The 26,422-nt window shown below is 37.2% G+C and overlaps 1 protein-coding gene across 1 annotated transcript in view; it reads left to right on the forward strand.

The window, feature by feature from the left end:
- The first annotated feature begins 2,578 nt into the window (after nucleotides 1-2,578).
- Nucleotides 2,579-26,422, forward strand: part of SLC38A11 (solute carrier family 38 member 11) — a 52,940-nt gene continuing 29,096 nt past the window's right edge. The window contains exons 1-7 of the mRNA XM_035007874.1: nucleotides 2,579-2,711; nucleotides 3,211-3,328; nucleotides 5,521-5,595; nucleotides 11,413-11,547; nucleotides 12,439-12,504; nucleotides 15,693-15,799; nucleotides 17,981-18,060. Of these exons, the coding sequence (XP_034863765.1) occupies nucleotides 2,673-2,711; nucleotides 3,211-3,328; nucleotides 5,521-5,595; nucleotides 11,413-11,547; nucleotides 12,439-12,504; nucleotides 15,693-15,799; nucleotides 17,981-18,060 (620 nt within the window). The 5' untranslated portion in view covers nucleotides 2,579-2,672. The remainder of the gene's footprint in view (nucleotides 2,712-3,210; nucleotides 3,329-5,520; nucleotides 5,596-11,412; nucleotides 11,548-12,438; nucleotides 12,505-15,692; nucleotides 15,800-17,980; nucleotides 18,061-26,422) is intronic.

Raw genomic sequence — 26,422 nt, forward strand, 5'->3', positions numbered from 1 at the left:
AATGCTGGGATTTTCTCTCTTATTGCATTTATATTAGGATTAAGATTACTAATTTTGAGTATATCAAAAGTATATATTTTGCATAATTAAAAAAATGCCACAAATAGTTTTAAAAGAAAGAAGCTGGGAGAAAATATGTGCAAAATATGTAACTGACATAAATTGGCACCCCAAATACATAAGTAACTTTCACACATCGATAAGAAAAAGACTAACAACCAAAATCAAAAGGGCAAAGGATATAAAATGAAATTCACAAAGAGGACAACCTAAATATTTAATTACATTCATCAAATATTATAAAAAGATTCTCAACCACACTATAGACTGGGACAATACAAATTTATACAATAAGTATATACCATTTAAGAACCCATCAGAACAACAAAACTTAAAAAAAAAAACAAAAAAAACAAGGAAGTCCTGGTGTTGTAGACAATGCAAAAAAACCAGGAATTCCATCTCTGCTGGTGGGAGTGTTATTGATACTACCATTTTGTAGAGCAATTTGGGAATATTTTGTGAAGTTTAAATATGCATGATTTATTTCCTAACAATTTTACTGCTAGAGAATCTGTCATTTAATATGCTCCGGGAGGGGGCGCCTGGGTGGCTCAGTTGGTTAAGCGACTGCCTTCAGCTCAGGTCATGATCCTGGAGTCCCGGGATCGAGTCCCGCATCGGGCTCCCTGCTCAGCAGGGAGTCTGCTTCTCCCTCTGACCCTCCTCCCTCTCATGCTCTCTGTCTCTCATTGTCTCTCTCACAAATAAATAAAATCTTAAAAAAAAAAAATGCTCCGGGAGGGTGTAAAATTAGAACCTTAACAACCTTCAGTAGGAGGATAGCTAACTGAACTGTGAGAGATAAAATGAATAAACTCTACCTACTTATGTCTATATAATATATCTTGAAAACTGTATATTAGGTAAACAAACACTAATGCTAGTGGGAAAAATAACATGTACAATATGGAACCATCTTTTGTATATCTTGAAAACATACAAATCAATGTCATATATTATTTACGGCTACAAATGAATGAGTTAAAATATAAAGCATGGATAGAAAAGATATACACCAACTTCATGAATTAGATGACTTCAGGGTGAAGAGAAAGGAATGGGGATGGACAAAGGGGTTTCCACTGCAATATTAAATGTTTATTTTTGCGGTAGAAGAAAATGTGACAAAATGTTAACATTTGTTGGGGCATCTGGGTGGCTCAGTCAGTTGAGCCTCTGATCTTGATTTCGGATCAGGTCATGATCTCGGGGGTCCTGGGATCCAACCCCAGGAAGGGTTCTCTGCTCAACACAGAGTCTGCTGGAGATTCTGTCCCTCTCCCTCCCCTTGCTCAAGCTCTCTCTCGCTCTCTCTCTCTCAAATAAATAAATAAATAAAATCACTTGTTAACATCTATGGGGGCACCTGGGTGACTCAGACGGTTAGGCATCTGCCTGGGGCTCAGGTCATGATCGCAGGGTTCCGATGGAGGCTGGAGGAGGCTCCCTGCTCGGCGGGAAGTCTGCTTCTCCCTCTCCCTCCGCCCCTCCCCCACCCCGCTCGTGTTCTCTCTCTCTCTGAAATAAATAAAATCTTTTTAAAAAATGTTAACATTTGTTAATTGGATATGGAGCTTATTTTATACTTCTCTTTAGCTTTTTTCGTATTTTTAAATGTTTCATAATTTAAAAGAACTTCTTTAGTAAGTATTTGATAAGTACGGTATTATATCACCACTCTTACTGTCCTTGAAACGTTTCTCTCTGTATTCTCTTTGTGACTGAATATTCCCTGGGCCAGTTTCTTCATCTGTAATATAAGAAGGGTGTATAGGTGATCATTGAAGATTCTTTCTACCTCAGCTATTCTAAGTGCCTTCCCTTTCCCATCCCCCTTACACTTCCCTCCTCCCTGCTTTTAAGATTCACTACCTGAATCTATCATCAATCCATCTCCTTTTCCACTCTTTAAGTCTGCTTTTCTGAAAAGTCATTAGGAAACATTTAACCAAAGCATGCTCAGTATTCAACTTTGCTAAAACTCTAGAAAAGTTTTTTGTTTGGTTGGTTGTTTTCCATTTAAAATAAAAGTCCTGTGTTTTCATCTAGCATCTCTGACACAGAAGTTGTGTAGGGAATGGGAGGAGGTGGTAATAGAAACCATGCTCCATGGGAGCAGCGGTGCTACTGCGTTCTTAACTGGGCATCAGACTCCAGCCAAAGAGCCGCTAACCTTGGAATGGACTAAAATGAAGGCATCGTAACTCTTTTTACAATCTGGGCAGGGCAGTGTAGGGCGGAACACACTGTGCTTTCCAACTGGAGGTGGGGTGGAAAAGGAGGGCACAGGGAGAGAGGGCTGCCCAGACCAGAAACATCCTGCAGCATCCTGCGGTAGAAGGAGGGTGCATTGGCTGGGCAAGCTCCTGTAGGGACGAGCTCCGGGCTGCGGCAGCCAAGTGAGCTCTGGGCTGCAACCCGCGCCCCGGGGCGGGGGCGGGGGCGGGGGGAGCTGAGGAGGTGGGGCCAGGGGCAACCGCGGGGCCGCTCGCTCCGCTCTCCGCCGCGCGCAGACTCCAGCTGTAGGAGGTCGCCGAGGAGGCTGGGCGGGCTTGAGTGGGCTATCGAGGCGCTCGAGCCTTCCACGTACTGAGGACTCTGTAGCAGCCATGGGCTACCAGGCACAGGGGCCCGTCATCCCGCCGCAGGTAAAGCTGGGACGTGGGGCAGCTGCTGCAGCCAGGTCCTTTCCAGTTTCATTCACCCTGCAATAGAGAGCAGCTAACTTCACCTGGGGTCTTGGTTTAGCACCGCGGAAAGTTCTCCAGGAGAAAAAGTTTTGCCTCCACCTGACTTTTTTTTTTTTCTTGGCAGGCACTTTTCAGTATAACCCCTTTAATCTCACAAAATCGCATCATTGGCTCCCTAACAGATCCTGTATTCTGGGATTCCATGCAGCAGTCCTTGAACTTGGCGCAGCTGTAATTGGGACATTTTAGAATGGAGTTTGTTTACAATGCTCTGTTGAATTACCTGTTACTGTTACTCTTTATTGTATTATACTAATCATTATTTTCTTACAGTTACTGACATTACTAATTATTACTACTAATGTCGTGTTGGTGTCCTGCGTTGCGTATTTGTCTAACACTTTTCTAATTTTTTGACCTAGTGAATACTTAATTGCCATTTTATATATTAAAACAGAGCAATCTAGATGACAGAGAAACCCTCGTTTCTGAACATAAGCACAAAGGGAAAACTTATCGTCAGTTCACAGCTGTTTTTAATGTTGTCAACTCCATTATAGGATCTGGTATAATAGGTAAGTGTTGTTTTGTTTTGTTTTAAATTTTAAGTGAAAAGACAAAATTTAAAACTCTTACCATGACAAAATTTAAAACTCTTACCATGTTGCTTGTATTGATTATTTTTAAGGAAAAAATCTTAAATAATAGAATTGGTAAATTTTTCCATAAAAACCATCCTTTTTTCCCAATGTAACTATGTGCATCACAACAGTGTCTTTTATGCGGAAGCTGGGGTCGTGATTCAGACTTTTTCTTCATTTGAGAGCATCCCCCATATGTGGTAGTCTAAGGTGGATCTGCATATGGGATATGCTCAATTTATTTTTATAGGCTATATGGTCAATTGATAATGCTGCCTAATATACTTTTTCCCCCTTCCTGAAGGGTCCACCATTATTTAAACCACCTTTCTATGACCTTCTAGAGTGTAAATCTCCAGATAGTTGGTATTATGGAAGGTACATGAGTTTAATGTGAAAACAACAATCTTGTGAAAAATTAAATCATACAGTATTTCCTTACCTATCTATCCAGTTTTAATTTTAAAGTACAAACTTCTTATGATATATTAATTTTAAGTATCATTCAATCAATAAGTAGATATTGGTTGAATGAAAATGCATAGATTTTTTTTAACAAAGGAGCCAAATAATCAGAATTGAAAGAAATGAGCAGCTCGTATTTTCCCAGTTTGAACCAAGGGGAAAATTCTGACAAAATTAAGTGTGTTGCATTATAGTAATTAAGGCAATTACTTTTTCAGTGCTGATTATTCTTTTTTTTTTAAAGATTTTATTTATTTATTTGAGAGAGAGAGAGCACAAGCAGGGGGAGCAGCAGAGGGAGTGGGAGAAGAAGGCTCCCTGCTGAGCAGGGAACCTGATGCAGGGCTCCATGCCAGGCCCCCTGGATCATGACCTGAGCCACCCAGGCACCCCTAATTATTCTTTTTTTTTATTTGAAAACATCCAATTTAAGAAAAAGCAAGGACAAAACAAAATCCTGCAATATGCATTGAGAATACTTTTTCCTGTAAAGTTTTGACATTTTAGTTACAGTCATCATTGAACATTTATCTGAATTGAGTTACTTTTTTCACCTTTTACAAGCTGATGTGTTTCTTTATGTTACTTGTTTCCATATATAGACAGTTCTTTTTAATGGCACATAAAATAGAGGTACGTGAGGCAAAATAATGAAGTAGGGGCAAAGATTTGTTTGAAACTCTACCTCCATGAACTAGGGAGATGTGGACAGCTCTACTTGGCAGAATTCCAGAGTTAATTCCTGAAGTGAACACTTGAAGCTGATTCATGTCAGCAACATTAAAAAATAGCTCTTAATTATGTTCAGCAGATATTTTAAGGGAAAATTTTCCAGAGAATAAAAATTCTGGGTGGATATATTTTAAATATGTTTTATCTTAAGTATTTTATTGCCCATAATCTAAAATTGACCATTTCCAAAAAAAATTCATAAGAAATACTTTTATATACTGCTTCAGCTTTATAAAAAACACTTTTGGTATGCCTGGGTGGCTCAGTCGGTTAAGCATCTGCTTTTGGCTGAGATTATGGTCCCAGGGTCCTCGGATCGAGCCCAAGGTAGGGCACCCTGCTCAGTGTGGAGTCTGCTTCTCCCTCTTCCTCTGATCCTCCCCCTGCTCCTGTTCTTGCTCTCTCTCTCTCAAATGAATAAATAATTTTTTAAAAAATACATAGATAGTAAAAAAAATTAAAAATTAATAAATAATAAAAAATATTTTGCCTTCTCATTTTTCTCTCCTGGTTACCCACTGGATTCTGGAGTCAGTCTTTTTTCATATCCCATAATCCTTTTGTGCTCTTATTACCCTCTCTGCTTTCCTAGCTAGTGTGTAAGGAAAGCTTTAGGTCATTATTTTCCATATATTCAAGGTCATATTCCCTCCTCACCCTGAAGTGAATTGGCATCTGTTTTTCATTTGCTGCTTTCTTATTCTTATTCCATCATCTCATAAACTTGCTCTCTTGATGTGTCCTTAGCTTGCATTCTATTCTGAAATGGTATTAATATGCTAACATTTGAGTAGTAATATGCACTGTTTACAACCATGTCCTATAAATATGTCAACTTACTTAGCCTGTTATATATAGGAATTGGGGGAAACTTCTATATCTCTATATGTTTTATTAATATGATGGGTGGGCATTTTATATTTTTCCAGGATTGCCTTATTCAATGAAGCAAGCTGGCTTTCCTCTGGGAATATTGCTTTTATTTGGGGTTTCATATGTTACAGGTAAAATATTATGTAATTGTTTTTTCCTACAACTTAAATTGTGCTATGATGATTACACACACACACACACACAATAATTGAATTTCCTAATTAAGAAGTGCAACAAATAATCCTAAAGAATTCAGACATTTATGTCTGAGAAGATTTACTTTTCCTGCTAATCCCCTGAACAGATTAGAAAAGCATTATATATTATCAAGTCTAAATCCTTTTCATGTGCCTTTTTCACTTTATGCAGAGAGTGGTAGATGGGAGTCATTTTAAAGGCTGATTAATGCTGAGACTGCTTTGAAAGGGTAGACATCAGGCCTTCCCTTCCCACAAAAAACCTTAAGCAGGTGTACACAAATAAACAACTTTTTCTAGCTATTTTTGTGCAAGTAGAACTAAAAGGCCTGCTGCTCAACCAGCAGGGTTCACCACCCACTCCCCACCTCTCCTGTGCCTGCCCAGGCTCCCTGCCTGCCACTATCTTTAAGTGCAGCAATAAGGTGCTTCTGTATCACTTCCCTCTGCTTCCCCCTTTTCATGTAACAAGTTCGTTCACACTCACGTTTTGCCCTTCTTCCATCTGAGTACAGGCTTTACAACTTATAATCACCTCCTCTTCCTGCTGTTCTCATCCCTGCCCTGTCACCCCACCAGCTCACCTCATGACAATCACAGGGTCCTTCCTCTACCTTGGGATCAATGTGAAAAAGGCAGTGATCACAGATACCCCCTGCAGTGGTTGTTTTTATGGTGGCCACTATATGTGGTCACTTAGATGCTCTTTTACCAGGGAATGTAAAACACCTCAGCCTTGTTTTTTCAGTATTGACCTGGCTCTCAATGGCACCACCTTTCTGTGAGCTTATGATCCCCAGCCACCGTTTCCCCACAGCCTTCAGCCAAAGACTGACTGATAGGAACACAAAAGCTGTGCGTGCTTGAGCACACACACACCTGCGCCCCTGGCCCGGAGAGACCAATGTTTGTTGCAGGTGCAGCTAGTCTCCACCGGAGACCACCTCCATGCTGAACTGTTTCCCCTGCCCTATCCTGTCACTCCCATTCTCTTGAAGAGCGCTCCCTCAAAGACCCTTGTCCAAAAATCTCTGACCCATCTCTGCTTCCGGAGACCCTGACCGAGATGCCATGCCCTCAAAAAATCTCAGGTTTTGAAGACCAGCCTGTAACTGCCATTTTTTTCCCTCAGGCTGAGGAAGAGAGAGTAAAGCATGCCATAGATACCAAAGTCAGAGCTGCAGAAGCACTGGACTGCCTTCCTCCCTCCTTTCGTCTCACCGCCTGTTCTCCCCAAACCTAAGCTGCTTTGAGCTTCTACAGCTCTTACTTTGTAGCTTAAGACCCATAACATAGTAAGGTGGGACCCATAACATTATGCTTATTCAGAGTTGGTGGTGTTTAAAAACTGCACTCCATTCATGAGAACATTCATCACACTAAAATATCCCATTCAAGGATTACCCTTGTAGTTTTTAATTTCCTGTTTCCCAGTCAGCACTAACAATTAATTTCCGCCCAGGCATAATAACCATGGCTTATTTAAGTACATTGTAAACATGTATGCACACTCTAAGCTAGTAGATAGAAAAAAATTTAAAAATACATATCACCTAAGAATTAAATACTTGAGGTGAATTAAGTCCCATTATACACAAATAAATCATAATGTGAATAACTTTCTCAACTAATGTTATGCATAAACTTACAGTAAAGAGTGTAAGCCGCCCTTTGCAAAGTCGTATACTACAAATTTATCAATCAGTAGAAATTAGTTACTCTTGTTCAGTTGCAAGATCAAAATCTTTAGTTTTGATGAATAAAGGATGACCACACAGAAGCAAAAAAATTTATAGACTATGACTCATTTTATTTCTTAATTAGGCTTTTAAGAGGAAAATCTACAAGTAGGGTATAATACTGAGTTTTTCTTTAAATTGACACTGTAATTACACAATGGTTTTTCTCTATATGCTTTTGTGTTTTTAAGGCCTCTAATGAGATATGTCCAGCTCAGCAGGTAGTTTTTCTAAGTTCTGTTTCCATGTTTGTGAAATGTTAGGGAATAAGAAAAAATTACTGATTTAAAAGAAAATTTTTATGTTGAATGACATGGACTCATTCAGGGATTTATCTAAAATTTTCATGCAATATATTTAAAGTGAGATCAAAATGTTGTATTGATTGATATTTCAGATTCCTAAAGCTCTTAAGATATATATTTATAGCTTGTACTTTACAAGTAGAGAAACACATTTATTACTGACTAAATTCTTAGCAAATTGTTAACTTTAAGCAACGTATTTTGAACTTTTATAAAAGTCAGCATTCTCATCCCAAACATTCAGTTCTTCACCAAAACTTCACAACATCTGTGAAACTGGTTACCTCCTCTCTGTGACTGAGGTCCTCATTCTTTCTCTTCGTTGGTCAGTAAGTTGCTGTTGAGTTTTCCTGCCGTTAGCATCTGACCATTTCCTGATGAGTCTTCCATATCGCTGCAGAATTACCTTCATAAAACCTCAGTCTGGTCTCTCTCATGTCCCCAATCAAGGCATTCCATTACTGTATAATGACAATAGAAAAAGAAACCATTGCATTCAAATTCCTTCATAGCTCAGCCACAATCTGAACTTTTAGTATCATCTCCAATTAATCTAACCTCTCTTTCACATAGTGACCAACATTACCATGTGTAGAAGTTATGTTTTAGCCATTCTGGACTATTCCAATCCCTGGAGAATGTGCTTTCTTGCTGCCTTCCCATGGGTAGTCTCCCTACTTGACATTCTTTTTCTTCTCTGCCTGGTGAAATCCTGTATGCAAGACCTACTCCTCTGTGAAGTTTTCCCGGTTTAAACAAAGGCAATATAATTAATTGCTGTGTTCTTTGTGCTTGCAGAGTATTTTAAAATATGCTCATTAGGCCATTTATCACATTAAATTTTAATCAGATATGTAGACATCTAGCAATCCTGCTATATTGACTTATTCAACAAATATTTAGTGACTTTGCTGCCATTATATCAGTGAAGAACATTATTCCTGCCTGTTGAAGCTCACAATGTAGTGTCAGGCAGACAAAAACAGAATTATAATACTTTATGAAAAATACCATATTAAAAATATGGGCAAGATGATAGGGATATTGGCATTTAACCCAGTCTCAAAGGAGTAGGCATATTTTGGGGACAAAAAGACACCTCTCCTGACTGTTTATGAGTGAGCAAAGAAAATGGAAGGGTACTCTAAGCAGATGGAAATGTGGAGATGCAAAAGGGAACTTTGTGCGTGATTCCATCTGCTTAAGCATAGGGTTGATGTTTGTAAGTGGAAAGGGAGGAAGTTAGACGTTTGCAGAGGCATTTATGAAGACTCCCATGTAATGATAATCATTACCACTTCCTGAGGACTGGCTTGATGCTGAGCGTAATGCAGCACTGTACTTAATCCTTCGGACTCTATGAAAGAGGTATTCGTGTTCCATTTTATGGAGAAAGAAATTGAGACTTTAAGAGGTTAAAATGACTTGCCCAAGGTTAGCAGTTACTGACAACAGAGTTGAAACTTTGATTAAGTGCATGGATTTTGGAGCCAGACTACCAGGACCTGAGTCCCGACTCTTCCTTTCTAGCTCTGGGAAGTTCAGCGATTTGCTTAACCTTCCGAGCCTCGCTTTTCTCATCTATTAAAGAGGGAGTGGAGGGTAATAATTGCACCTACTTAGAGTCGTGGAGAAGCTTAAACAAGTCAATATGCATAAAGCACTTAGGAAAAAGCTTGGCATACAAAAAGTGTTGTGAAAGTATTTGCTAGTATTTTTGTGGTTCTTCTCATTGTTATTATTATCAGACTCTAGATACAGTACTTCTTCCACCACCAGATGCAGCCTATAAGAAACAGGCAAAAGTAGCACAAGCTCTCATTCATTGTGCCAGGCATTGTGGCAGACATGTAAACATTAATCCTCACAGACTCATCAAGGTTTGGTGTATTGTCTTACATTACAGATGAGACTCAAGAAAGTCAAGTCTTCCACCCAGGATCACATAATAAATCATTTTTCCTGCCTCATGAAAAGGATTTTTTTTTTTTTTATCCAAAAGTATTAGAGGATTCCCCTGGAGGATTTTAAGCAGAAGACAACATCAGATTTATGCTGTGGTCAGATCCATCTGGTACAGGAGGGATGTCAAGAAAATCTTGGTAGGGTGGGAATGTTAAAAGTGTTTTGAAGAGAGGCCAGATTCGTAGATGTGAGAACTATTAGGAGTTTTTGCAGTAATCCAGGTGAGAAATGATAAAACACTAAAATAAAGTAGATTAGAGATTAGAAGTGAGAGGACACCATCGAATAATTTATGATGCAATAGTTAATGGATTTGGTGACCAAAAGAATGTAGCAGGTGATGGGTAATGAGAAGGCTAGGGTGATGCTCAAATTTCTGCTGGTACTGTTCACAGTTTGGAGAAATATAGATGGAGATGCGGGTTCTAGAACAAATATATAAATCAGAATTTGGACATTTAAAATCAAGATGTCTATGAGATCTCCAAGATAAAATGTTTATTAGAGAGTTAGATATAGAAATTTGGAGTTTTGGAGGAGTCGAGGTTGAAGATACAATTTTAAAGGGGTTAATAACATCTGTGTGAAAATTAAAGCTGTAGGGATGAATAAGCCCACAGTAGGACATTTTGAAGAGTGAGAAAAAAGTCCAAGAATCCAGGTTTTAAAGAAATTGGTGAAAAACTGTATATGATTGGTCAAAAAGGTAGGAGGAAATCCAAAAGAAAGTGATGTCACAAAGGCCAAGGGAAGGTGATTGAGGAAGAGAATAGTGAGCAGAAAAAAAAAAAAAAAAAAAAACAACTGCTATGAAATAGCAAATTAGATTAAGATTTAGGAGGTGTCGTTTGGATTTATCAAATTGGAGCTCACTGGTGAATTTGTTGAAAGAAGATTCAATGATGTGGGAGGGAATCAAGGTGGAAAGCACATTGCAATGATTTCTATTTTCTTCTTTGTATTTTAATGCATTTCCAAATTATTTAAAGGATAAAAAAAAAAATCAACTGTGATGGAAGCATGAGCGAGAGAAGAGAAAAAACAAGAATCACATAGCTGTGTACCCAGTTCAACTTAAGTGTCATTCATTAAGTGCTCAAAAAACATTGAGTTAAATGAAAAAAAAGGAGAGATTAACTTTTAATTACATAATTTCTGTATATTTGCATCTTCAATTCCAACTCTAACATGAGAGCTTAAGTCTTTAAAATGTAAATTTAAAAAAATTCTTGGAGTTCTCTCTTAACCATAACTATAAAATAAAGTTACTAATTGTACTTTGTTATAAAACCAATGATCTAATTCTCCTCAATCTATTTCTTTTCTGAATGCTTACATCATTTTTCATTCTCGGTTTTCACACACTGAACATCTATGAAATATTTGATTACCTACATTCTGCTGCTTGGACCATTGAGCCACATTCTGTTAATAGTCGTTACACTAGTTAGGTTAGGAAAGTAAAACCTGATGCTTTGACTCTAGTCTGCATACCCTCTTCTGCCCAGTTCATTGCACAGATATGTTAAGTGTATTTGCATCTCAATTGAAAAATATGTAACTGGAAACAGTACTGTTTCATGAAAGGTAATGTTTTATGAACAGAAAGTAAGCCTTGCCAAGCCAATTGACTATAGCATTAAATTAAACTCCTTAAAGTTTCTCTTTCTTTAAGTCAAAATACAAAAAGTTTTTGTATTAAATGTAATCTGACATTTGTTTAATGGCTGTTTTTGCCACAGACTTTTCCCTTGTTTTATTGATAAAAGGAGGGGCCCTTTCTGGAACAGACACATACCAGTCTTTGGTCAATAAAACCTTTGGCTTTCCAGGATATCTCCTCCTCTCTGTTCTTCAGTTTTTTTATCCTTTTATAGGTAAGTTGAATGTGAAAATGAAAAATGTAACTCTTTCATAAACATACAACTATTTCTGAAGAAGATAGTTTTAATAGGAGATTAAAAGTGAATAGGTAAAATAATAGATTTCTTCCGCGGCTGAAATATGTTTTTTTGAAAACCTAAGGGTTTGTGGAAGCCATGTACAAGGCCAACATGTAATTTAAAATCTGTACCATAATGGTGAACATGTCCCCTAGCACTTCTTAGGTAAATTGTTAACATTCACCAATGACCAAACTGACATCATTTTTTAAATCAATAATACAGAATCTATTGGTCAAACCATTAGCTCCTTTTTCAAATAAGGGGATATTTGGGAGCCTTCACAATTTTCTATTATTGTTCCTCACTTTGAACAATGCATGTATGCCTGAAAACATATGTGGAAATTGAACTTTTATAGCAAAACAAATCACATTTTAAATGACTAAGGAAACTCACAATTATTTAAAGTTGTTCTGGAAAGAATCAATTCGTGAAGTGAAAATGTTCTTGTAATATAAATTGATATTCTCCCATATATTTGTTGTCTAGTTATTTTTTGAAATTATACATATTTGTAGTCACAATATATATTTGAAAGAATTAGGATTATGCCAATATTTTGGAATAACTGATTACTTTCAAAATAGTTAATGGGTATTAAGGAGGGCACTTGTGATGGGCACCAGGTATTGTATGTAAGTGATGAATCACTAAATTCTACACCTGAAACTAATATTACACTGTATGTTAACTAACTGGAATTTAAATAAAAACTTGGGGGGAAAATAAAGTGTATTTAGCAAAAAAAATAAAAATAAAAATATTCAAGATGAAATATGTGATGGCTTCTTGGTAACTGTATTGTTTTAATTGTGTTTTTAGCTATGATAAGTTACAACATAATAACCGGAGATACTTTGAGCAAAGTTTTCCAAAGAATCCCAGGAGGTGAGTCAATGTATATAATTTGTGTATTATTCATAGTTAATGCCGTTCATAATAATTTACAAGAAAATATTTGCAAGTGGAAGAGTTGGATGACTTCAAGTATCTGGCAATATCCATGATCCATTCTGATCCTAAAGCATTAATCTACTTTTATATATTTTAGTTCTTACTTAGCTGTTTAAAGGATATCATTACTATTCATATGCTTAAAATACTTTGTACTTTAAATATCTAATGCTACATATCACCAACTCTATGTAGTTAACATTTTTCATGTCTTCTTTTTACAATGCCATTTCTAAAATAAGCAAGCTGACTTTTTTCTCCATTATTTGTATTAAGATATAATTTAATATAGTAAAATTAGCCCTTTTTAATGTTTAGTTCTGTAACATATAGTTTGACAAATGCATATATAGTCATATATCCACAACTACAATCAAAATACAGAACAATTCCATCACCCACCCTCCAAAATTTTCCTTATTTCCCTGTGTAGTCAAACCCTCCCTAATCTACAGCTCCTGGCAACCACTGATCTGATTTCTCTCCCTAGTTTTGCTTTTCCCAGAATGACATATAAATGGCATCATATAGCATGGAGCCTTTCAAGTCTGGCATCCTTCCTTTAGTATAGTGCATTTGAGATTCATCCAAGTTTTTGGTTGTATCGGTAGTTTGCTCTTTTTTTTTTTTTTTTTTTTTTAGCTGCTGAGGTGTATTCCACCATATGAATGTACAACAGTTTGTCTATCCCCCAGTGGAGGGACATTTGGGTTGTTTCATTTGGCATGATTCTGAAAAACCATTGTGAACACTTCAGTCAGACCTTTTCAACATGTGCCACAACCCTGTGCCCTATTCAGCCTTTTACCATATCATGGCAATTTGAATAATTCAGACATCATGAGTCTTTTTGTTTTGAAGAGCTTCTCACCTAAGCCACACAATCCTCATTTCATAGTGACCTACTCGATAGTTGTTATCATCGTTAAAAGTGATGCAAAAACACCTTTCCTCTTAGTGCTGAATCACTCCCTCTAGAGACACACAAACCAAAATAAAACAAAACCTAAAACTAGAAATTGCACCTACTCCTTTCACAGAGTTTAGTGGAAAAGGAAATCAGGGAGACTTGACCATCAAATCACAGACCCACTGCTTGCTTGCTCGCTATGTGATCTTGAGAAGGTTAATGCCCTCTCTGAGTTTTAGTTTCTTCATCTTTAAATTGTGGGGTATAACCTGCTTCACAGAATTATTGTGGGAAAGAGCAGAGGTAATACAGACAGTGCTTAGCATATAGTAGACTCTCCCAACACTGTTAGCTCTTAGCAGCAGCTTCTGTTCTAGCCCCCAACTACAAACCATGTTTTCATAAACGGAGATCATGTGAGTGGATAGAATACTCAGGAAAAATGCAAAAAATATAATGTCATATATAAAATACGACCTAATCATGTAAATTTTCTATTTTCATAAACAACTAAGGAAAAAAACAAGAAAAAATATATTCACATGTAAACTGTGATTATCTTTTAATTGCAGGAGTCATGAGATTTTTTCTGTTTCCTTTGTTGTTTTGGTTTTTCAAAGGAGCATATATTAATTTAGAAAAATCTTTTTATAACTTTATTTTCATTTAAAATGCTTATTAAGGTGTATTTTTTTGTTAGAAGATCAGGATAAATAATGGATCTCATCATTAGATCCTTACTTAAAAATGTCTCTTATGGTAATAGAGATCCTTTGTTAGTAGGCTCCTCTCTGCTATTCATAGCATTTTATTTCAGTGTTTTTCTAGGACTTAGAATTTTCCCAGTGAAGGAAATCTATATTTTCTACCAAAAACATTGGTAAAGCAAATGATTTGAAAGGGTAAACAGAAACAAATATACAAATAATTTAATTCAAATTATGCTCACCAGAAATATGTAAATAGTTGAGTTCAAGGTTTAGGGAACTTGAACTTCCTGTTTTAGTGTTTTGATTCGCAACTTTATGGTGATTGCTTAGTTAGATCTGAGTTAAGCAAATATTCATGAGATTATTTTATTACAGTGTATACATATGCATGTCACATTTATACCTCTTTGAAATTGTATCTGAGAACTTCCCTGTGAGTTTATTAACCATACAAGAAAATTAGTCTCACTTACTTTTCCCGGTAATAGCTTTCTTTTTCTTTTATCTTTTTTTTTTTTTTTAACCACACTCACTCGCTTATTCTACAGACTTTAGACTTTGCAGAAATTAATAAACAAAGACTTGGTACCACTGGGGACATTTCAAAAACATAATGATATGATCTCTGAAGGAATTCAATATGAGCTAAAAAATGTAAGCAGTGGTATCTTCCTTGGAATAGATATATAGCTCCCAAAGTTAACACTGTGATTAGCACAGCCTTAAAAATATATAAATCCTGGGAAGTATGTCTTATTTTATGTTTACAGCTTTTGCTTGTATTTGATGATAGGAAACGTGCACACACAAACCCCCAACACACACACAATTATGTACTCATTGTGATAGCAAAGACTCTGCAGCAAACGCCAGTTTCAGCAGTCCTTCCCGATGGCTTCCCTATATTGCTTCTGTCTCCTTTTCTTCAGAGAAACCACTTCTTTCTCAACAAAAGTATAGAAATAGAATATTTTTATCTAAAGCTTGAGTCTTAAAATTTCAAGCTCTACTGTTCAAGTCTCTCTAGGATACAGAAGTTTAAAAAGAAGAAAAAAAGCCTCAGAACATGCCCTCTCCTCATGTAGCTTACTTCCTAGAGAAGGGATTTGCCAGTAGAGGGTTTTGGACAGAGTGACATTGTGTTTTTAGCCTTGGGGAAGGATCTCTGTACCTTCCAGATTAAAAGTATATTCTAAGGGGGATAAAGGAAGGGTAGAAGCAGGAAAACTGATTAGGAGGCTATTAAAGAATTTGAATGCAAAATATTATAAGATTATTTGAACTATAGGTTCATCCTTAAGTTCTTTTGTATTTACATTTTTGTGAGTTATTTCTATTTTTTACATGGTTTTATGGAATTTATTTACTCAAAATCTTTGTTATTTTGATAACATTTAAAGTTATTTAAGTCATTTTTGCACTTAAATATTTGACTGCTTACTTGTATCGCTGGTGTGTTAACTCATACCTATAAAGACTTTATAATATTTATTGTGTTTTAGTTGACCCTAAAAACTTGCTTATTGGTCGCCACTTCATCATCATGCTCTCCACAGCTGCCTTTACTCTGCCTTTGTCCTTGTATCGAGATATAACGAAGCTTGGAAAGGTAACTTACATCTAAGGCTCAGAAATGCACTTTGTTACCTGCACTGATTTTGTCAAATGACTGTCTACGTAGCCAAGTTTTTATTACAATATTTATCTTAGTTTCTTTCTTACCTTTCTTTCTAAGGTAGATACTCTGATGTCAGACACCATACTTCCAATTTAGAAAATAAAAAGAACTATACTTACACCAAGTCTAATTTGCTGAAAAAAATGTTCTATCATTTTTTACAGATAGTAGTTTAAATAATTTAAATTTAGACTAAATTTAAGAAGTAAGGATGAGGGGCGCCTGGGTGGCTCAGTAGGTTAGGCGACTGCCTTCGGCTCAGGTCACGATCCTGGAGTCCCTGGATCGGGTCCCGCATCGGGCTCCCTGCTCGGCAGGGAGTCTGCTTCTCCCTCTGACCCTCCCCCCTCTCATGTGCTCTCTCTCATTCTCTCTCTCTCAAATAAATAAATAAAATCTTGAAAAAAAAAGAATTAAGGATGAATCACTTCACTGGCTCAAAATTTTTTTGTAAACTACAGTGTGTTTCATCCACTGATTTATGGATATTATTGTGTCATTGATTAATTCATGAGAATTTGGCCAGTGTATATGGTTCTTATTGCTAAAGAGAAATGATGATGCATTTCTAATGAAACCAACCAAATAATTATTCAACTCACCATATAAGCTCATCTGCATAGGTTAGCCTTTATCTACCTGTATTTTTATTTCCTTACTCTCAAGGAGTGTTGGAGTGTTTGTATTTTATGCAAAATATTGTTGGCATTATATTTACACTATGCCAAGCATTCTGATGAAAAGTTTTTAAAAAGAGCTATTTATATATTTTTATGTTCTAATTTGAAAAGTCCAACAGTTGAGTGAATTTTACTTTTCACTGTGACGTTTCATGTGTATTCACGGTTATGGATCCTTCCTTAAGGATCTTGTTATGGATCCTATTACCCACAGTCCTTCCAGGTAAAGCTGAGAGTGGAGATGATATTCCAAATATTCTGACCACTCTACCTTTGTTCCCTAACAGACTTCCAGAAATAAACAAGAGTCCATCAAAAGCGGCTTTTTTGTGAATTATCTGAAATGCTGAACAATTTTCCATTTCCCATGTTGTAGACATAAATGTTATCTTCGGAGAGCAGAAGGCCAGGCATTCATGAAAAGAAAGCTAATATTCTATCATATTATTAATACCTGAACATTTCCCCCTAAGTGTCTCTTAAGTAAATCTCCCAGTGAGCAAACCCAGAGTAGCTAGGAGCCCTGATCTGGAGTCAGGGTGCTTGCATTTGAATTCTCCTTCTGCCACGTTCTAGCTGTGTGACCTTGGGAATGTTACTTAAAATCTCTTCCTCAGTAGAGGACTCGTAACAGATCCTTCTTTCTAGTTAAAAACTAACAACCCAGGAAACAAGGTTAATGATAACCAAAGAAACAAACTATTTTACATTATGTTTTTTCTTATTAGAGAAAGAAGTCTAAAATGTGCTTATCCATTAAAAAAAAATTAAGGGCAGAAACACAGATCTAATAATGAGTGCACAGAACACTCTATACACAAAGACCAGTTTATATTTTAACCAGTTGAAATAGTGACCAAATAGAAAGGAAAAAGCAAAGACTTTACAAACACAGACCAAAGGGCAAAATCAAATAGGAAAAATAGACTAACAGAGCTAGAGAACAGAAAGAAAAAAGGAGAGGCACCCCAAAAATGTGTGTGAGTGAGTGTGTGTGTGGGGGGTCCTGTCTTGATAGGTAGAGGGTAAGGTAAAGACAGAAGCAGAAGAAGCAGTTATAGATAGAAAAAAGCACAAGTCCACACCAAAATAGGACCTGAAGAAGAAAGAAAACAACTTCCCTTTGACTTTTATAACCTAAAATCACCAGTTTTGTATTCTATTCAGTAAGCCACTAAAAACATTTAAAGCTATGTCGCAAGATTAGTTATATATACTTGCCTCCCTATTTGGGGAAAAAAATAATACTGTGGTCTGATAAAAAGTTACATGTCTGAGATTATCAACAGTAGTCTGTAAGAAAAAACTACTGCAGGATTATATAAACAAAAGCTGTATATATGTTTACTCAAGTAAAAAGAGAAACACTTAATATTTTCAATTCAATAATCTCTCTTCCAAACTGACCATATCTTTACATTTTCTTTTGCAGATCTCTTTTCTTTCAACAGTTTTAACAACTCTGATTCTTGGAATTGTAATGGCAAGGGTAGTCTCATTGGGTCCATACATGTAAGTTTTGTTGCTATATTGGTTAGTCTTTAATTTATAGCCTTCACATAGATATTTATATGACATATTGCAAATGCTGAAGTATAAAGTAATCATGGTACCAGAAGCACCATTTATCTTAAGTATTTGACAAGATGAGAGAAGATGATTACATCTAAGTGGACAGGCATTTTTCACTAGGCCCCTCCATGGCTGATGAGATTAAACTGAGTTTACTTAGCATGTTAATGACCGGTCCTAAGAATTAGAATAAGGAAGAGATCTGGAAGAGTGAGAAATAGGAATGAAGTAGAGCACTCGGGAGGGAAAATGGTAAATGGCAGCAATTTTTGTATTATCCTAGAGATGGATTTGTTCTTAACAAAGTTTCACCAAAATAGGCTGAAATGAGAAGAGTAAAGAATATAATGGAAGTTTTCTCCATTAGAGGAAATGTAATCACTTCGCAAACCACTGTTTATTCTCTACTAAGATTATATTCTTTGATTATTTTGTGTTAAAATGTTTGTCATTTGTGAACTGATTGTGATAGCTTGTGAATGTTACCTGTGAGGGGCAAAAGAAAAGGAAACCTGTTGAATAACTATCTGTGATAATGTGGTTCCCAAGGTAACTTCTTTTTCCTATTGATTAACTGTCCTGCAAGATCACATCATTTTCAACTTCATGTGCTTGTCTGGCTTCTTAGTCTACCAGGAAAATTCCAAAAATTATGCCTCAAATTTATTTTGAAGGAATTATGAAACATCTAGTCTAATTGCATTTGATACAACCTTTATTTTGAAAAAAAAAAAACACCTATTTTTTTAAAGGATTGAAATAAAAGAGAAAAGCATAAACATCTATCGTGTTTATATTAATGTTTTCAAATAACTGAATCCCAGTTCATGGTTGTATTAGCTCGGGCTGCCAGAACAAAATACATATAGGGGTCTTAAACAACAGAAATTTATTTTCTCATAGTTCTGGAGGCTGCCAGCAGTCAGGTTTTGGTGAGAGGTCTCCTCCTAGTTGTAGAAAGTTACCTTGCTGCTGTGTCTTCACAGGGCAGACAGCGAGAGAGACAGCAAGCTCTCTGGTATCTCTACTTATACGGACACTAATCCCATCAAGCATGCCCTGTCCTCAAGACCTCCTGTAAACCTAATTATCTCCCAAAGTCTCCATCTCCAGATACCATCACAAAGGGGCTCTGGCTTCAATATACGAATTTTTGGAGGGGACACAATTCAAATCCTTAGCAATAGCAGTTTTAAAACGCACCCGGTTCCCTTCACTGTGGCCCTTTATTCTCTCATTTAGTGAACGCTTACTGAATGCCTGTTGTTTCTAGCTATTTTGCTGCACCCTGAGAGAAAAAGAGCAGGGAGGCAAAAGTCAGCACCTGTTGCAAGTTGTTCACAATCAAGTAGTGAACATTTTAAAAACAAAAAAGAAGAAAAAGAAACAGCCGTGCAGTAGAAGTGCAAAATAGAAGGATTAGAGCAATAGCCGTGCCAAAGAAGAGAGTGCTTAATTGGAAAAAAAATACGATCTGGGTGTTTTGAAAGATGAATCTGAATTGTTTCAGATAGAGAAAAGCGTAAAAGGCATTCCCGGCCCAGGAAAGGTAAGCATAAAAGCACAAAAGCATATGTTAAAGTCTACTGACATTTATTTAGTATCTACTGTATTGGTATTGTATTCATCTCTGATTTTCAAAAGCTGAATTTATACAACAAAAAGCCATTAAATATATTGAACAGAATACAATAAATAATTCTTGGTTAATGGTTTTAATTGTGTAAGGCAAAATTTTTTTTAAAGATTTTATTTATTTATTTGACAGAGAGAGACAGCGAGAGAGGGAACACAGGCAGGGGGAGGGGGAGAGGGAGAAGCAGGCTTCCCGCGGAGCAGGGAGCCCGATGCGGGGCTCGATCCCAGGACCCTGGGATCATGACCCGAGCCGAAGGCAGACGCTTAACAACTGAGCCACCCAGGCGCCCCTAAAACAATGATTTTCGACTTGAGAATCATATTAGAATTACCTGAGTAGCTTTAAAAAATACTGATTCCAGGGCCCACTTTGAGAGATTCTGAGGGATTTGGTCTAGGAACCAATTCATTATTGAACAGCTGTGAGTTTGTGAGCAAGCATCTAGAACCTCTTGGTTTCAAGAGATTAAAATCATGAGTACACATTTGAACTGACATATCATTTCTAAAAATAGACCATAGATTTTGTGTCATTTTAGGCACTCTTGTGCTGTTATTTTTCATGATTCATTCTCCACTTACTGTTTTGGTACCTTTTTTTATACAACCTGTGTGTGAGATACTATTGTGAATACAAGGAGAAAATATCTCTGCTCTCAAGGGGCTCACCATTTAGTGAGGAAGATAAGGTTGCACAAATGACTGTCCTATAAGTAAGTGTATCTTGATACAAAGGAAAGAGAAAGGAGAGGCCACTTCCTGGTGGTGCTAAATGAATTGATTTTATGGCCAAAGAGCTATTAATTTCTGTTGTAAGCAAAATGTGGTCTGTCTCTTTCTAACCTTCCTTGAGCGGTGGTATCAGACTTCATCTGAGCCTTTGAAATTTTTCTAATAACAGGGATTATTTACTTAACTCTTTCAATATTTAGATGTTAAAGAAGTGTGTATTTTTTTTTTTTAAATGCTGGGCCACCGTTTCTTTCTTTTTTTTTTTTTTTTAAAGATTTTATTTATTTATTTATTTGACAGAGAGAAACACAGTGAGAGAGGGAACACAAGCAGGGGGAGTGGGAGAGGGAGAAGCAGGCTCCCTGTAGAGCAGGGAGCCTGATGCGGGGCTCGATCCCAGGACCCTGGGATCATGACCTGAGCTGAAGGCAGTCGCTTAACCAACTGAGCCACCCAGGCGCCCAGCCACCGTTTATTTCTGTTTGAATACTATGGCAAACAACTTCTGTTTGTCCAGATTTACAATCAAGCTAATCAAATCCCATGTTCAAGGGTTGGCATAATAGCTAGTCAGGAGGGCTTCTTTCTGAAATACGACAGCCACGAATGCTTATAATCCATAAAACATGAGAAATTCAATAGTCCATGTGTGTTTTTCCTCTTTTTTGGTTCAGAGGAATAATCAGAAAAGCTGTCCTTTTTCATAGGGCTTTTAATGGTATTTGGAAAAGATCTTTAAACCTGCTATCGGAAAAGAGGAAGGTCTACAATGGCTACTGGTGTTGACCTTGTTACTATGGAAACATCTTTTTAGTAGTTGTGTTTTAAAAATAAAACACACAGTTCAATTTCCTTTTCCATAACTCATAAGGCTGTAAATTCTGCTTCTTTGATATGATTTCAAATATCTTATAGTCCAAAGAACTCCACAGAGTTCTCTTTGGAAATAATGTTCATTTTTATTGTATTTTCTAACCTCTTGCTTTCTTAAAAACTGAGGTGACAAGGCAATTTAAGTGCTTTCTAGAAAGTGTACTAGTATCAAAATGCAATGACAGTTCTTCCCTTTTTTTCCAAACTACAATTGGGGGCATTATCACTGTGAAAATCTTCATTCTGTGCCTCATTAATATTCCACTTTACATTCAGAATGGAAATGATAACATGCAATCCAAATTTACAATTATTTTCTCTTCATCTAACATCTCTCTTACAACATTTTAATCCTTAATGTGGTATTCCAAACATAATTCCAAAAAGTGTGTCCATACTGTCAAGAGGCATTTATGAACATAAAATGTGCCATCTCCAAGGATCTCAAGACATACTAGTTTCTTTACCCCTTATCTATTCTAGCCCTGAAATTCTACAGTTTGATGCTATACATAAAGACGATCTAGAGGGGATTAAAGAAAGGATCAGGAAAAAACAGGTAAAGACAGAGGAATAGTGCATATTTGAAAAAGGGAATAATTAGTTCTGTCAAACACTAGCCATTGATTTTTTTATGATTAAATTATTGCCTTTTTTATTACAAAACACAGCAACCATAGAACCCTAACTGCTTAAAGCAAAAGAAAATTTATTGTCTCGGGGCGCCTGGGTGGCTCAGTCGTTAAGCATCTGCCTTCGGCTCAGGTCATGATCTCAGGGTCCTAGGATCGAGCCCGGGATCGGGCTCCCTGCTCAGCGGGGAGTCTGCTTCTCCCTCTCCCGCTCCCCCTGCTGTGTTCCCTCTCTCTCTGTGTCTCTCTCTGTCAAATAAATAAATAAAAATCTTTAAAAAAGAAAATTTATTGTCTCACATAACTTTAAAGTTCATGAGCATTCCTGTTATTGGATTTGGTTGGGTTTAGGAGTTTAATCAATGAAATCAGACATGGTTTCTCTTTTTTCACTTCTTGGCTTTGCCTCCTGTTTTGGCTCCAGTTTCTGAAAGGCTCTCCCCTCATTATGCTGAGATGACAGTAGCAGAACCAGCCTACATCCATCCATTCAGGTCCAAATCTATAAAAAGAGAATGAGCTTTCTCTTTTAGATTACCTCCAACCTTACTTGGACTGATTAGCTCCAATGAGGACCCATTATAATCCCAAACCCTAATATCATGGCCTCTGTTGACTTGCTTTTGTTTATGTTACATGCCTACTCTTGATGCTAAGGATACGGTCAGCCCCACTCACTAAATCACATGGACAGAGAATAGAGGAAAAGGCGATCCCAAACAAAGTCAAGGCAATGATGCCAGAAGAGGGAGTAGCCACTTGCATAGTAGAAGCCATAGATGTCCACTTCAGCTGACAGGAGGTTACTGGTAATGGTATGGATGGACACCAGGTTAGAGAGAATTAAGATGCAACTGAATGATAGGGAAGTGAATTTGGCAAATACCCACCTCCTTTTGTTTTTTAAGAGCATCAAGGAATGAAAATAACATGACAAAATAGTGGCTTGAGACAGTAAGATCTCCAATAAATACTTTTTTTTTTTTTTTACCATGGGAGATATTGAGCACATTATAGGTCAAGCCAAAAGATGGAACCCAAATCCCCCAGGAGATCTTGAAAAGTTGGAATTTATAATATAGAGCAATCCTTAAAAAGGAACTGGGATGCCTCTTCTTCCTCTTGGCACAATAAGATCAAATATAGAGAGTAAAATAGGATTACATTCTGAAGACCATTGAAGGGCATTTGAATGTTCATACCCAGTAGGTTCTGTTTTTTCAGAGATGAGATTTTTATCTGAAAGTGTGGTAGACAAAGGTATGTTCAGAAGCTGAATATTTTAGTTGGTTATATTTGCAAGTTTCACCATAGGAAGTGAGAAGGGATCTACACAAAGGAATAAAATAATCACACTATATGTTAAATTATCTTAATTTGTATTTTATGTGTTTTCTTGTGTATTTTATACCTTTCAGACAATTGTAAGCTCCATGAGAACAAGGATCACATTTGTTTTTTTCTGCATCATATACCCATTATTCAGCACAGTGCCTAACACAGAATTAGAACTCCAGCAAAAAACTGTCAAATAATCACTTGAATAAACCAATGGTCCCTTGGGCCTTCTGCTTTTGGTTGATTCAACTTGGAAATTAACTAACCATAATTTTGAAGTAATGAGACAATAAAAATTATCCTGGGATGATAAAAATTTCAAAAGCATTCCCTGTCAAAGAAAATTTTCCTAAACCTACTTCCATGCTAGCAAAATTAGCTAACTCATTTGCTAAAATACCATTTGACTCCAAGGTCTGCAACACTGTTAGAATTAGTGGTACAGGGCGCCTGGGTGGCTCAGTTGGTTGGGCGACTGCCTTCGGCTCAGGTCATGATCCCGGAGTCCCGGGATCGAGTCCCGCATCGGGCTCCCTGCTCAGCAGGGAGTCTGCTTCTCCCTCTGACCCTCCCCCCTCTCATGCTCTATCTCATTCTCTCTCTCAAATAAATAAATAAATAAATCTTTAAAAAAAAAAGAATTAGTGGTACATTTAACTAGACAGATTACCTACATGAAGGAACAAATAGACCATTGTTTGACTTAAGTCTACATGCAAACAGGAAAAAACAACTGCAAGACAATATATTCTCAGAGAAGATTAGTCTAGTCACTGTGCTAGTGGAGCTGGAGGAATAGTCTAGACTACTCCGTGTTAAGAACCTATTCCACTCATCATCAATTATTTTTATAAATGGCTGCCATAGTGAGGTTTGCCACCTGTCTGTTATTTCCAGCGAGAAGCCAGACTGGTCTGTGGTATAGATTCACAACCAAAGAGCAAAAATAGTCAACAAGCATTTATGAAATATCTAGCTGATGCCAGTCACTCATCTAGGTATTTGGGCTATGAAGATGAAGAAAGCACAGTCCCTGACCTTCGATACCTATAGTTTATGGATGGGAAGAATAGACATTTGAAAGATAATTTCAATATAATAATTCATAGAATTATGAGAAAGTGCCTTGGAAACAGAGAAAGGCCCCTTAGCCCAACCTGGGCCGGCAGGTAATAATATTTCAAGATAAGAGAATATGTGATCTGCTGCTTGAAAAAATGTACTAGTGTTAGTTGGATCAAAAAGGAAAGTGGAGAGAGGTTGGAAGCTATTGTTGGCAGAAGTGTGTGAGGCCTGGACATGTGATGTGTAATAATAGCAGAAGCAGTTCAAGGTTCTAACACTGGGAGGGACCTAGAGAGGAGGGCTACTGCCATTGGTTCGGGAACTATCAAATGAAAATAAAGTGCTGCCCTTGAGAATTTTCTCAAAAACTCTATTTTGCTTATATTACTCCTCAAATATATATTTTATTACAGTTTTAACGACAGCCATGTCTCCATGTTACCTCATTTGAAAAACTAATGAGGATGGTACTTTCCTAACCCACTGACCCCCATTCTCCCGTCACCACCACCTCTGTAGCTTCTGTGTTCAAGAAGTAACTAGACTTTGGTGATTCTGAGCTGAAGGTTTGGCAAGACTGTGCAAAGAAATGATCATAAACAGGTTGGCAGAGACCAACAGGAAGGAAAGCTTCATGTGTAGCACTAAGAAATTTGAATTTGTTCTTTAGCCCATGGTGCATTGGTTTTGCAGCAGGAGAGCACCTGGAGCAAGTCTCCGTATCAATGGACTCATCCTACAGCAGAAGTGAGGATAGATTGGAAGTGCAAAGACTTGGAAGGAAGCTATCTATAGCAAGCATCCAGGCAAAAGACAACTAAACAGTATAAGCACAAGGCTGGTAGAAATGAAGAAGAGGAAGGTGATGCCAAGGTGTCCAGCTTGGACCACCAGACTGTTAGATGGTCCAGAAAATATAAGCACAAGGCTGGTAGAAATGAAGAAGAGGAAGGTGAGGCCAAGGTGTCCAGCTTGGACAACCAGACTGTTAGATGGTCCAGAACTCACGATCAAAAGGAGAAAATGGGAGAGTCTGTTCAGTCAATTAGCATTTGCTTACTGGGTCAGTCACCTTTTTTAGGATCTGGGGCTGTGAAAACCAATATAACACAGTCCCTTTCTGCGGGTCTCTTATAACTCATTGTGGGTGAGGTAGGGTGGATAAACACATAAAAGATAACCTCAATAAACTGTTTAATAGAATTATGAGCATGGTGCTCATAGAGGAAGGACCCTAGCTTCTTTTAAGTTGTTAACTAGGAGAGGAAGCAGGTCTGGGAAAATCATGGTAAATGTTTAATATTTTAATATCTTGATTTTGAGTAACTCTTGGAATGGGGAAGAAAACAAAGAAGTCATTCAATGTTTTGGAAATGCGAGTCGAGTTTAAGAAGAGTCTGGAAGATTGTATAGGAACAATGCATAAGAAGAAAGGTGTAACCCAAGGAGAACCCACTGAAAAATAATTATCTGGAACTCATATCTGAAATTCACATTGTATTTTAATATTTTTTAAAGATTTTATTTATTTATTTGACAGAAAGAGAGAACACAAGTAGGCAGAGTGGCAGGCAGAGAAAGAGGGAAAAGCAGGCTCCCCGCTGAGCAGGGAGCCCGATGCAGGGCTCCATCCCAGGACCCTGGGATGATGACCTGAGCTGAAGGCAGACGCCCAACCGACTGAGCCACCCAGGCGCCCCCACATTGTATTTTAATTTAATAACGTTTTGTGATAAACATAGTAGAGAACCAAAACAACACTCATAATTCTAACAAGTTTTCATTCCATTAAAAAGTGAAGTGTGCCCCCTCTCACCATTCTCTGCTCTTTCGATCCCAACTCACAGAAACAGTGAACACCAACTTTTAAAGAGTTCACAGAGGAATTGGAGACAATACTGGGAAAAAAGGAAAAAGTAGATAACTATAAGAATCAAAGTTGTTGGTGTCCCAAAAGGAAAACAGGAAGTATTTGTCATGTTTATAGTGCCAAGTTGTGCAAACTTTTTATATGATTCATATTA

The sequence above is a fragment of the Mirounga leonina genome, unplaced genomic scaffold, assembly GCF_011800145.1.
Source record: "Mirounga leonina isolate KUSES-001 unplaced genomic scaffold, KU_Mleo_1.0 Mir_151, whole genome shotgun sequence".
NCBI classification, from domain to species: Eukaryota; Metazoa; Chordata; class Mammalia; order Carnivora; family Phocidae; genus Mirounga; species Mirounga leonina.